The 13,530-nt window shown below is 37.8% G+C and overlaps 1 protein-coding gene across 3 annotated transcripts in view; it reads left to right on the top strand.

The window, feature by feature from the left end:
• Positions 1 to 13,530, top strand: part of TTC6 (tetratricopeptide repeat domain 6) — a 205,806-nt gene that overhangs the window by 170,105 nt on the left and 22,171 nt on the right. For 2 of the 3 annotated variants that reach the window (XM_070478006.1, XM_070478004.1), the window contains exons 29-32: positions 42 to 194; positions 1,047 to 1,217; positions 10,735 to 10,960; positions 11,468 to 11,598. In XM_070478006.1, coding sequence (XP_070334107.1) covers positions 42 to 194; positions 1,047 to 1,217; positions 10,735 to 10,960; positions 11,468 to 11,598 — 681 coding nt within the window. Of the gene's footprint in view, positions 1 to 41; positions 195 to 1,046; positions 1,218 to 10,734; positions 10,961 to 11,467; positions 11,698 to 13,530 lie in introns of those variants that run through there. The other variant, XM_070478005.1, reaches the window with a different exon arrangement.

Here is a 13,530-nt window from a genome sequence, read left to right as displayed (position 1 = left end):
TGGGCAATTTCTTACTTGGTATAAATGGAAAATTATTTTAGGCCCAAGGAAAATTCCAGAAAGCTTGGAACCACTTTACCATTGCTATGGAAGTTGATCCAAAGAGCTACCTAGCCTATGAAGGAAGAGCTGTGGTCTGTCTTCAGATGGGTGATAATTTTGCTGCATTTCAGGATATAAATGCTGCCATAAAGGTAAAAATCCACTTAGATTATATTATCATTAGTGTAAATTAATGTCATCAGTGAATAAGATGAAGTAAGAAGTCCTCTGTTGCCTGTTAAAAGTGACTTGTAGAAAGAATAATGTTTGTATTTTTTCCCCAGGAGTTTCCCAGAATAAAGAGTTATTATAACTTGCCAATTTTATAACCTAAATGTATTTAAAATTTTAAAAATACATTTATAATAAATGTTGATTCCTCTTAGTACATGCAAATTTATAGCTTCATGATACATCAATATTATTTTATAATTAAAAAAATAAAATAATGTTCTGGCTTTGAAAGAACTAAAGAAAGAATAATGTAAATCCCTAGTTTTTTCTGTAGTGAAATGGCAAATAAATTCAGTGACAGAAAATCTACCTTTTGTCTTCTCGATTTTGGATTCTTTTTTATTTTTATTTTTTTGTATATTTGGGTAGGTATTGTAATCTTTGAGATCAGAAAAAGGAAAGACCTGAAAGGTAATTGCTATACTGCATAGAACAAATAAACATGTTACCTTTTTAATTTCTGGCTCCAGTTTAACAGCGCTAAACAGACAAGCTTTTCCTCATGGATCTATTCTTAAGCCCCATTCTTTGCAAAGGAACTGAGTAAAGCACTAAGATTATTTGTTTTATTGCAACCAAATCAACAAAATGTTGGCATTGAACCAACTTCATGCCGAGTCATTTCTCAAAATGTTTGCTCTAGTGGGGTTTCACCTGCCCTATACAATCACTAGCTTCCCACAAAGAGATGTCATGTCCATTTTTGCAGACATGAAATCGGAGATAAATACTATTCCCAGACGCTAACTACTCTTACTGTTATATTGCAGATCAATGCTACAGCAGAATTCTTAACAAATCGTGGTGTGATTCATGAGTTTATGGGTCAAAAACAGAACGCAATGAGAGACTATCAAGAAGCAATTTCTTTAAACCCCACCTACTCGCTGGCTTACTTTAATGCAGGAAATATCTACTTTCATCACAGGCAATTTTCTCAGGTAATGTGAGTTTTCCTTCTCATTTTCTTTTTGACACTAAGTGCTTTCTTCATTACATATAGTTTCAAAATGCAATCCTTATGTCTCAGGCATTCATTAGCTCTTTAGGAGATCTCTTTCCTAAGAATGCTTATAATTATGTATTAAATGTTTACACCTCTGTGGATTTATTCTTCTCATTATTATCAGCCACTCAACACTTGTCCAGTAAACATTGTTTTGGACTTCTCCAGGTGCCTGCAGTCTCCTTGCTGTTGATTGTTGCCAGCTTCCTGCCTGGAATTCTCTGCTTTTTGCCTCCATTTAGCAAAATCTCAGACTTTCTTCCAGACTGTCTTTCATGATGTGATTGTCTAGCTCATTGTAATTTCTACCTTAAGTTTCAGTCATATGAGGGCTTGACTGGGGGTGAGGAGATACGTATGTTACTTCTGGTTTTATGGCAACAATCTTTTTTTCAGCATCAGTTCATAATGTCTGAAATGAAAGTGTTGGGTTAATAGCTGATATTTTTATATTTTGAATTTATTATATTTGAATTGTAATGCATTGCATGAGTCAAACTATTTTTTGTGTTTTTTTAATCTTTATTTACTCTTTTGTTCTTTATCTTCAATTTTATTATATTCTTTGTCTAATTTTTTGAGTCAGAGCGTAATCTATTTATTCACTCTTTCATTGATATTGTGGTAAGTTGTTAAGGGTTATGCCTTTCCCCCAAGTAATGTTTTCAGCAGTATCCTCTGAATTTTGGTCTTTAATGCTTTTATTTTTGTCTTCCCAAAATGTTGCACTTGAAATTTTTGCCAAATTTCCCCTTTGATTAAAGGATAAATTGATGGAGCACTTAAAATGTTCAGGAGGGAGGATTTTTATCTTTTCAAATATTGAAATTTATTTTGGGTTTTAATGTGGTCTAATACATGATAACTTTTTTTCTTTAATATTCCAGGGGTCTTCCCAAAAAGAGTTTCTATCATTAGCATATAGTGTTGAAATATATAAGATCTACCTTTTTAATTATATTTTTAAATTAATCTTTCTTCATACTATTTTGTTCATTTGGTTTATCTTATACAGAGAAAGGTTTATTCAAGTATCCTATAATTAGTGTGACCCTATGTAGGTTTCTTTATATCTCTTTCGTTCTTGTTTAGTGGCTGAGTTGTGTCCAACTCTTTGTGACCCCATGCAGTATGGCCCTCCAGGCTCCTTTGTCCATGGGATTTCTCAGGCAAGCATACTGGAGTGGGTCGCCATGCCCTCCTCCAGGGGATCTTCCCAACCCAGGGATCAAACCCAGGTCTCCCACGTTGCAGGCAGATTTTGCACTGTCTGAGCCACCACGGAAGTTCTTTGCTATGAAGAACAATAAAAGGACCCTTTAGTATCTTTCCCTCTTACTTCTCCCTCTCACACATTAGTCACTTTTAGTTAATAGTTTTCTCTTTTAAAAATGTTTATATTTATATCCTTAAATATGCGTGAGCTTGTTCCGTCAACTTGTCATGTTAACTTGCTTTCCATTCTCTCTGTATTTTCCCATTTTGTTGTCCTTCATTATTCCTATGATGCCAGAAGATTTAATATTTGCATACTATTTTGTTATCCTTATTTTTTGTTTTAGTTTTAGTTCTTCAGTTAAATATATTTAATTCTCTTCACCAGGCTTTTTGCCAAAGTTTCCCTTCTAACCAATCATTTTTTGGTGCTCTGAAATTAGTCTTCTAGTGGAGTCCTGGGGACTTTCCTGAGTCAGGAATGGTAAACAATCCACCTACCAATTCAGGAGACTGGGTTCAATCCCTGTGGCAGAAAGATCCCCTGGAGAAGGAAATGGCAACTCCCCCCTGTATTCTTGCCTGGAAAATCACATGGACAGAGGAGCCTGGTGGGCTCCATCCAGTCCATGGGGTCACAAACAGTTGGACATGACTTAGTGATTGAACCATAACCACAACAAATAGAGTCTTGAGAAAGGGTTCACATTCCTTGAATTGTTTCATGTTCACAGCTGTTAGCCTGCAGCCTTTATGTCTTAAGACAGCATGTCTGGATTTCGTATCCTTGACTCACTTTTTCTTTCCTTGAATGTCTTGCGTCTTTCACTATTTTTTAGTGTTATGTATGTTGGTACCTAAAGTCTGATGCAAACCTGATTTTTGTTGTTGATGACTTCTTTTTGTCAGAATCACCAAAGTTTTTTGTTTTTGTTTTTATAAATGAAAAGTTTTACTCAAGTATTTGTTAAAATTGACCTTTTGGGGTCAATTATAAGTACAGAGTATGCATTTTCAATATTTAGATTCCAGAAAACTTGCTGAATTCAGTGTAAGAATTTTTCTGTTTCACTCTTTTGATTTTCTTCAATGGCATTGAATACCAATTATTATAAATGGGATGTATTTTGACTTCTATATGCCAGTTATTTTTTTTCAGCAATTTTTTTTCTCTTAATTTCCATTTCCTTTTTTTTTTTTTTTCATCTCTCTCCTAAATCTTGGGCTTTCCTGATGGCTCAGACAGTAAAGAATCTGCCTGCAGCCTAGGGAGACTTAGGTTCTGTCCATGGGTTGGGAAGATCCCCTGGAGGAGGGCATGGCAACCCACTCTAGTATTCTTGCCTGGAGAATTCCATGGACAGAGGAGCCTGGTGAGTTACAGTCCATGGAGTCACAAAGAGTCGGACACGACTGATCAACTAACACTTTTTAAATCTTTACTGTGTTTTCTATTTGTTATTTCCTTGTGGACCTTATAATTCAGGTTTCTTTAAAATTCTTTTCCATGCCATTTCCATGCCATATCTTCCTGGCAACCTCTTTTTTAAGATAGATTATTTATTTATTTAATTTTTAAAAAAATTAAATGCAATTTCTTACCTATTTTTTCTAGTTCATTTTATAATGTTGTAATTTTTATCTACAGTGTAGCAATACTTTTTTCTGGTCACTTTTATTTTATTTCTAAAACTCTATTAATCTTTTATTTTTGGTTTTTACAATGAAGGCAGGCAAATTACTTTTCTCTTACTTATATTTGAATGAGATAATTTTTTTCCCCTGGACTAAAAGCAGAGATTCCTGTGGAAAACAGGGTGATGGTCCATGGTAACTTTCTGAGTTGAGCTACCTCTGATGCTATTGCAAAGGACTTTACAGTCTGTTCTGTTTAGTGTAGCCTGGTTTAGGAAGACTTTTACCACAAGCTCTATGTTTCTCAGAACTTCTCACAGTCCTTTCTTCTAAGATAACATACTCATCTTAAAAAGTTGTTTTTATTGCTTGCATTTTCTGAGATCTATAACCTCTGTGTTCTCCTCTACCACCCGATACTGTCACCATACCCCTTAAAAGTGATCTTTGGGACACCTTTATCTACTGGGACACCTTTATCTACAGTCCTTTGCATTTTGCTGAAAAAGTTGAGCAAGTACTTCCTGATTCCACTTAGCTCTTCATTCTTTCAAACTCCTTATGTTTATAATGTACCTGCCGTCTGCTAGGAGTTAATGAAGACCCTCAGGATACAGAGCTAAACGAGACAAGGAAGACTTCTTTTATGATGTAGTTTACATTTTATTGCAGGAAGAAATCAAAAATAATATTAGTAGTGATAAACATCTAATACCACCTCATATAAGCAGTACTGTATCAGTGTTAGCATGTGTGTGGGACTATAGGAGGTTACCTGGGTGGATAATGTAGGTGGAGAGGAGGGGTTTAAGGAGCAAGCCCTGGGGCAACATCAGTGTTTAGAAGTGAGGCAGAGAGGAGATGCCAGAGTGTAGACCGAGAAGGGAGTATCCAGCCAGGGTGATGGGAAGAAAAGCAGGAGAGCACATATCACCTCAGGAATAAAGTGCTTTAAGAAATGTGTCCTGTGTCAAATGCTGCTGAGAAGTTCAGGAAAGGGAGGTTGGAGAGAATCCTTGATGACTTTGGTAAGAACATCATTGGAGTAGCAATGGCACCAGAGCCTTAAAGGGAAAGGGTTTTGGGGAAACGTGAGGTGAAGAATTAGACAGTTCAACTAGCTCAAGAAACTCCCCTGTGAAGAGAAGTAGTGAAATGGGGGTGATGGCTGGAGTGGAGTAAGGTGGTGTTATTTTTAATTTTTTAATTGATTCATGCTCCTATGTTAATGAAAGAATCTGGTGGAAAAGGAGAAATTGTTGGTTCAGGAGAGAGTGATAGGGATAATTAGAATCAAAATCTTTGAGGATTTGATGGGGCTTAAGTTTGAAAGTTCCAGGGGTGGCCTTTGAAGAGAGCAGGTCACACTATCCATTATGTCGTGAAGGAACGCAGAGAGTACAGAAGAGAGTACCGCTGCTGTAGATGGATAGATTTTTTTTTCAAGTTGCTTTTTATTTATTTTTTATTGCACTGGATTTTTGTTGCTTTGTGCAGACTTTCTCTGGTTGAGGTGTTCAGTCACTCAGTCGTGTCCGACTCTTTGCAACCCCATGGACTGCCCCATGCCAGGCCTCCCTGTCCATCACCAACTCCTGGAGCTTGCTCAAACTCATGTCCACCGAATCAGTGATGCCATCCAACCATCTCATCCTCTGTCATCCCCTTCTCCTCCTGCCTTCAATCTTTCCCAGCATCAGGGTCTTTTCAAATGAGTCAATTCTTCACATCAGGTGGCCAAAGTATTGGAGTTTCAGCTTCAGCATCAGTCCTTCCAATGAATATTCAGGACTGATTTCCTTTAGGATGGACTGGTTGGATCTCCTTGTAGTCCAAGGGACTCTCAAGAGTCTTTTCCAACACCACAGTTCAAAGGCATCAATTCTTACGTGCTCAGCTAGTTGCGGTGAGTGGGGGCAGATCTTCATTGTGGTTTGCAGTCTTCTCACTGCCATGGCTTCTCTTGTTGTGGAGCATGGCCTCTAGGTGTGGGGGCTTCAGTAGTTGTGGTGTGTGGGCTCCACAGCTGTGGCTCGCTGGCCCTAGAGCACAGACTCAGTGGTTGTCGCACCCAGGCTTAGGTTCTCCTCGGCATGTGGAATCTTCCCAGACCAGTGATGGAACCCATGTCTGCTGTCTTGGACAGTGGACTCTTATCCACTGCACCACCAGGGAAGTCTGATAGGTAGATTTTGATAGTAGGCATTTCTATTTATTGTTTATAGTTTTTCCATGAGATATGCGTATCATTTACCAGTTAAGAGTGAGGATGGATAGGTAAAAAGGGGAACGTGTAGCTAGGAGTTTTGAAGAGGAAAGAGAACATGTGAAATAATTATTCTAGAAAGTGGTAGTGTGAACATTCCAGGGAAGTATAGTAGGACTACCAGACAACTATAAGCTCTCGTTTGAAGTTTGTGGTTAAATTTAAAGTGAGATCTTGACTCTGTACTGCTTTGTATATGATTCTTTCTATACAAATTCAGTATGGCCTTGTGTCACTCCACAACCATTTCTCTGAGTTAGTCTCTTATCTCCTCATTCCAGTTAAGCTCTTTAATGCCAGGAATCACACTCCTGTCTCTTCTCCTGTATTTCCTTACTCAGAAAGCCCGTCCATACCCATGGCTTATGCTGCATGTCAGCCTCTACCTTTCTTCTGAGCTCCTAACCCATACTTGTCAGTTGCTAAAACTGGATGCTTTATAAGTGCATTAGAGTCAAAACTGAATTAATCTCTGTGTCTTCTACACCCCAACCAGCTCTTCTTCCTAAAAACCCTGTCTCAATTCAAGATGTCATTCCTTAGAGTTACCTGAGTAAACATATTGCATCAATCATAACTTTTCTTCCTCAGCTTCATCTAATCAGTCATCTAATTCTGTCAGTTTTGCTTCTTAGTTTTTTTTTTTCACACATGCCATTTCCCTTCTATTTCTACTGCGATTGCATTAGTTTCATTCTTTCCCAAGGTAGATCAGTTTGCTTGCTGACCCCTATGATGAGACTGGTGGACCTCAGAGGTGAAGGTAGATACTGGGACAGAGAATTATCAAAGATATTATTGTGTAGGGCATGAATGAGATTGTCATAGCTCAGATCTCAGATAGCTGGGAGTTTAACGTCTTCTGAGGCTGACGGTCAGGGTAAGTTACCTTAAACTTTGTCAAGCTCAGACTACTCTCCATCTGGGTTTTGGCAATGTTTCTGTGTGATAGAGAGTTAGTTAATGAGATTAAGACATACACAATGCCCAGGGCAATTTTCTGTTTCCATAACTGGTTATGGTCCATGTAAGAAGGAAGCACTCACATTTTAAGCTTATTTGTCCTTAATAACTCTATGGATATCATGTATAAGACTGTTTGGTTAGATCTAAAGTGTAGTTTGAACTTTTGATCATTTTTTTAAGTATGGCTCTTTTTCCTCCAAACTGGGGGCACATCAGCTGGGTAAATATTTGATCTAAAATATATTCTGTCCTCTGTCTTGATATACTGGATACTTGGGCTTTGTAGTGTGTGCTCCCTTCAGAAATAAGCAGACTTTGAGAGTGGTTTATTCGGCTATTTTTGTATGCTCTGTTTTTTTGTGGAGAAAATTCTTCTATTTGTTGTACACCTTCCAACCCATTTTATTTCTGACTATGAATAGAAGATTTAGGGCCAGGAGAAAGGGTCTTTCAGTAAACCAAATAATCTCTAGAGGGTTAAGACATGTATGTGTTCTGGCTTCTTTTGTGATTACTTAGTAGCTTAATGGTTTTAAACCACATTTGGATGCATCATGGACTACATACAGGTGACCTTTCAATAATAACTGAGTCAGCCTTCTAATTAATTACACGTATGAGGGAACTTACAGGTATGGTTCTGAACTAATTTTAGTTTTGGGGATAGAGTCTATTGAAATTCGAGAAACACAATTTTAATCAGAAAGCATCTAGAAGCTAGTAAACAAGCCCTGGCTTCCCAGGTGGCACTAGTGGTAAAGAACCCTCCTGCCAGTGCAAGAGACAAAAGAGATGTAGGTTCAATCCCTGGATCAGGAAGATCTCTGGAGAAGGAAATGGCAGCCCACTCCAGTATTCTTGCCTGGAGAATCCCATGAACAGGAGCCTGGCAAGTTACAGTCCATGGAGTCGCAAAGAGTTGGACATGACTGAAGTGACTTCAGTCAATCCTAAACGAAATCAGTCCTGAATTTTCACTGGAAGGACTGATGCTGACGCTCCAATACTTTGGCCACTTGATTTGAAGAATTGACTCATTGGAAAAGACCCTGATGCTGGGAAAGATTGAAGGCAGGAGGAGAAGGGGACGACAGAGGATGAGATGGTTGGATGACATCACCAACTCGATGGACATGAATTTGAGCAAGCTCTGGGAGTTGATGGACAGGGAAGCCTGGCATGCTGCAGTCCATGGGGCTGCAAAAAGTTGGGCATTACTGACTGACTTATCATGCACACACATGTGCATGAGGAAATTAGACAAGTTGTTAAATCAAGGCCATTCACTGTGGTAGGCATCTTTGTCCTCTATCTACTCCATGGGTGATAATACTCCTGCTCTAGTAACCTCATTAAATATATAGGCTTTCACTTCCTAAGTAGTATATATTTAAAGCTGTAATAGAAAGTTATATTGTTCACAGTTAGCCATATTATAGTGTTTTACTAAGTTCATTTATTTTAGCTGAGGTAGGTGTTAGCGCCTACCTGACTGAAGTCATCCTTTTGTGATTCTGAATTGTGTAATTTTTATTGATGACTTATTGGTTAGTTAAAATGAAACTTAAATTACTTTTTGAAGGAAGTCTTGGCCCTGCTTTGAGTCATTTCCTTGCCTCATTTGTAATGACTGTGAGTCCAGCCTCCTGTTCAGGAGTGAATTCTTTAAGCTTTTCACAGAGTAATGTCAATTCTGCTGCCTTTTTCAGGGATCCTTAAATTGCACTTAGCCACAGCACAGAACAGCTCCCATTCTGGGATGAGATGGATTGCACAATCTTGATCTAATTGCTTCTCAAAAGTCACAAACAGTAAAATTCATGGTGTATTGCCTGAGGGCTATGATCTGATTTGCAGATACTGGCAAAAAAAAAAAAAAAAAAAGATGTATCAGTATAATTGAGTCTTTACTATATTCTACATATTGTTCTCAGTACTTTACCTGTTAGCTCACTTATCTGTCATAGCAGCACTGAAAGTAGAGTTCGATTTTTTGCTTCCATTTTACAGATGTGAGAAATCAAGTCAAAGAGTTGAGGGCATAGAGCTAATATGTGGTAGGTCTGGCCCTGAGGTCTGGGCTCCTGGCCACCATGCTCTCAGTGTTTCGCTTCACCCACAATGGAAGTGAACTGAGAAAAAAATCCCCGGGAATTATAAAGAAAAATAGTTCAATGAAGAAGACTGATAGAAAATGATCAGAGAGGTAGGAGAAAAACGAGGGAGACTCCCTGTTTCAAGGACAAAGAGTTTTAAGGGGGAAGGAAAGACCACAGAAATGCTGTGGAAAGAAAGGTCTAGAAAATGTCTGCTGGACTTCACAACGCCCTTAGCCTTACCAAAAACTGACCTCATGGAAAGAGGGAGATAGACAGAAGCCAGACTCTGGTGTGCTGGGGGAAAATTGAGTGCTAAAGGAATTGGATTCAGCAAGCTGTATTGTTAAAAATGACTTTTCCTAATTTAGAGAGGTTTCAAATATTTTTTTGAAACTGTGGCACGCTGAGGGAAAATTGAGTGGTAAAGGAATTGTATTCAGCACGCTGTATTGTTAAAAATGACTTTTCCTAATTTAGGGAGGTTTCAACTCCTTTGAATTCAAATTCAAATTCAAATTTTTATCCATTCTCTAACTAGAGAAGAGATTCCTACCTTGAGTAGTAGCGTGTCTAATCAGCATCTCAGGATATTTGTGGTGAAGGAGCAGTTTTTAAGATTTTTCTAACTTACTTAAGACCTCAACACCAGTCTATGGACCACACTTTGCAGGGTCCTTTCTATCTTGAGAATTTTTTGTGAAGCATCTGGAGTCTTGGATCTTCTTGAAAAGCTGATTTTTAATCTTCTCTCTTCTTTCCTTATAGCTTTTCATAGTATAACTGTGTTTTTAAACCTTTTTAGTGTGGTTTAGAACTTTATTTTCAAAGTTCATTTCTCTCTTTAGTCCTTACTCTGCTTTTATATGAAAAGTGTTTGTTTTCTAACTTATGTTTTATTTTCCTGTTGTGACCTTTTCCCCTAACTTATAGCGTTGTACAGGGATATGGGATTTGTGTGTGTGTGTGTGTGTGTGGTGTGTGGTGGGGGCATAGACAGCAGGGGGAGGTGGTAGGAGAACAGTTCCCTTCAGCAGAGAGGAGTATTTTATCTGTGACACTATCTAAAACTGCTGACACAGGATGATAATACAAAACAGACCAACTATTGGTTGGTTTTATTATCATCTTTTACATTCTCTGCAAATACTGTACCTTCTTATCATCTGTATCTGATACAGATCGCCTGAGTTTTATAGTAAAAGTGTTTCAAATTGCTGTATGGCTGCCAGTTAAAATATATTCAGATTGTCATTGTCTTCACATTTCTATAGGCTAGTGACTACTTCTCAAAGGCTTTAAAGTTTGATCCAGAAAATGAGTGTGCTGCCATGAATCGAGCTATTGCAAATACAGTATTGAAGAGATATGAAGAAGCAAAAGAAGATTTTGCATATGTAGTTGAAAGCTGTCCATCGTGGGCTGCGGTATATTTTAACAGAGCATACTTCTACTGTTGTTTAAAGCAATATGAACTGGCTGAAGAAGATTTAAGTAAAGGTATATTTTTTTGGTAATTTTTTTAGTAAGATTACAATGTTTGAATTGTTTTTAGATGACAAAAGAAGAAAGACATCAGGTCTATTTGCTTAGATAAATTTACATTAGAATTAATGGTTTTATATATCTTATCTTTAATATAATCAATATGGATTTGTTTATGTAATAACTTACAGCATTAGTATGCTAAAATGTAGAAAATTATTAGGGAAACCATACACAAATATTGCTCGACTTTCAAAAAAGACATTGTACTGTGTTTCTAGAGTTACTTTTCGTAGAAAGATTCAAATGTAACTAAATAATGTACATATGAGGAAAAATGTTTTCAAATAGGTAATACTAAAGTATTATTTTATTTTTATAATTATATACTATTATTTACTAATAACAACATAGTAATAATAAAGTATTATTATAATTTATTATAAAATTTGTTTTTAAAAGATGAGAGTCTTTTTAAGTGCTCACATAAAACATACCTTGAAAAATTTTTTTCTTTTACAGCATTGTCTTTGAAACCTAATGATGCTCTAATATATAATCTTAGAGCAGAAGTTCGTGGTAAGATAGGTCTGATTGAAGAAGCTATGGCTGACTATAACAAAGCACTTGATCTTCAAGAACATGCCTCGGTGGTATGAGTACATAGACCATGGATTCTGTAGCAATTTACAGTTGTTCTTCCAGAAATTGAAACCTGTTTGTTGCTTTTAAAAAAGTTTTCACTATTTTCATTGTTGTATTCTTTGTGTTAGTCTTTTATATAATCCTTTAATGCATTTTAACATCTTTATATATTAATTATAAAACTTTTAGGTAATTTTCTGCAGATTTGTAACAACTCTAAAATGAATTTTTTTCACAAGATTAGAATTTAAATGAGAATGTTTCTCAAGGGTCCTAGAAACACAATATTTTCTTTAAAGTAAAATAATTCCTTTAAAAATAATACTGCATGATTTTAGAAAAAGGATCATTGACATTTTCATCAGTACCTAGATGTATTCAACAATATCCAGATTAAAAAAAAATAGAGAGCTGATGACTATAAAGAAATTAAAGTCAAGCACATTTCCTTTGAACAATATCTACACAGGTCTGAATTCTTCCTAGTACTTATATTGTTCCAACACATAAACACATTTCTCTTTTTCATGTAGCCTCCCTCCCAGGACGGCACCTAAGAAGATTTTGAGCATCTGCCTCTTTAATGCAAATTTTATAAACATATATGAAAATCTGTATATACTTATAATTAGTGCATCATACAACTTGACAAGCAAGAATACATTAAAACAGCTGCTGCTGCTAAGTCGCTTCAGTCGTGTCTGACTGTGCGACCCCATAGACGGCAGCCCACCAGGCTCCCCGTCCCTGGGATTCTCCAGGCAAGAACACTGGAGTGGGTTGCCATTTCCTTCTCCAGTGCATGAAAGTGAAAAGTGAAAGTGAAGTTTCTCAGTCATGTCCCGACTCTTCGTGACCCCAAGGACCACAGCCTACCAGGCTCCTCCGTCCATGGGATTTTCCAGGCAGGTGTACTGGAGTGGGTTGCCATTGCCTTCTCCTTAAAACAGCTAAAATTTCTTAATAGAATATTTCTTTAGTGAAGCAGAGAGCCCTTTTCCTTTATCTCACTGGTAGTAACAAGGTTTCCTGACTTACACACTCCTTTGGATTTGCTCCACTCAGTTTGTTTCCTTCTGTGTCTCATTCTTCCAGTACGTCTCCAGCTCCTCAGAGACTTGTTTTCAGTGTGATGAAACTTTATGGCAACAAAAAAATACCCCCATCTACTCAGTTGCCTTTGTTTTCCATTTGAGGTACCAGAGTTTCACAGTAGAAAGTTGATTTTTTTTTTTTTTTTGAAAGTTGATTTTAAGTCAGAAGCCACTGTGAGGCTGCTTCATACTCTTTTAGGATAGTTTCCTTGGCATGGTACGTGGGTTCTTGTGAGGACTGGGCCACGCCTAGTATTTCAGTGGATGACTCAGCCACCTTTAATAAGCCTCTTCACATCCTCTTGTGCTCACTTGTCTCCAGAACCTTTAGTCCCAGCCCGGCCACTGATGAGATCAGAACAACCTCATGCACCCCACTGACAGACCCTCATCTCATGCCCCAGCCACACATCTCTCACCTACGGCCCTGGGGCATCTCTGTTAAAAGCTGGGGAGTGGCCTGCTAGCAGTGGCAGTGCTGGGCCACATGCCCAGCGGATGTGCAGGGGACCCAAGTCCCTGTCAAATGAACTTTCGATGATGAGAGAGAAAAAACTAGTAAATCAGCTCCTTTCCATCTCTTGGTGAAGTGTTCTGAGATACTCCATCTATACAGCCTCCTGTATCACTCACCTGGGAGACTAAAATGGTACCCAACTTCCAGACGTATCCTGCACTGGTGCTTTTGACTTCCCTGGCTTGCATGCTTCTGTTTCTCCCCCTGCTTTTCTGGGTTTGCACTTCTTGATAAAGTCATTGCCCAGAAACATTTGCCTCTGGCTCTGCTTTCTGAGACAACCCAGGCTGAGACAATTAGTAATTTTTTTTTTTCTGATTACACACAAA

Source organism: Odocoileus virginianus, chromosome 16 (genome assembly GCF_023699985.2).
Source record: "Odocoileus virginianus isolate 20LAN1187 ecotype Illinois chromosome 16, Ovbor_1.2, whole genome shotgun sequence".
In the NCBI taxonomy this organism is placed as follows: Eukaryota; Metazoa; Chordata; class Mammalia; order Artiodactyla; family Cervidae; genus Odocoileus; species Odocoileus virginianus.
Note: the sequence above shows the minus strand (reverse complement) of the source record. Positions and strands in the feature narration are given on the sequence as shown.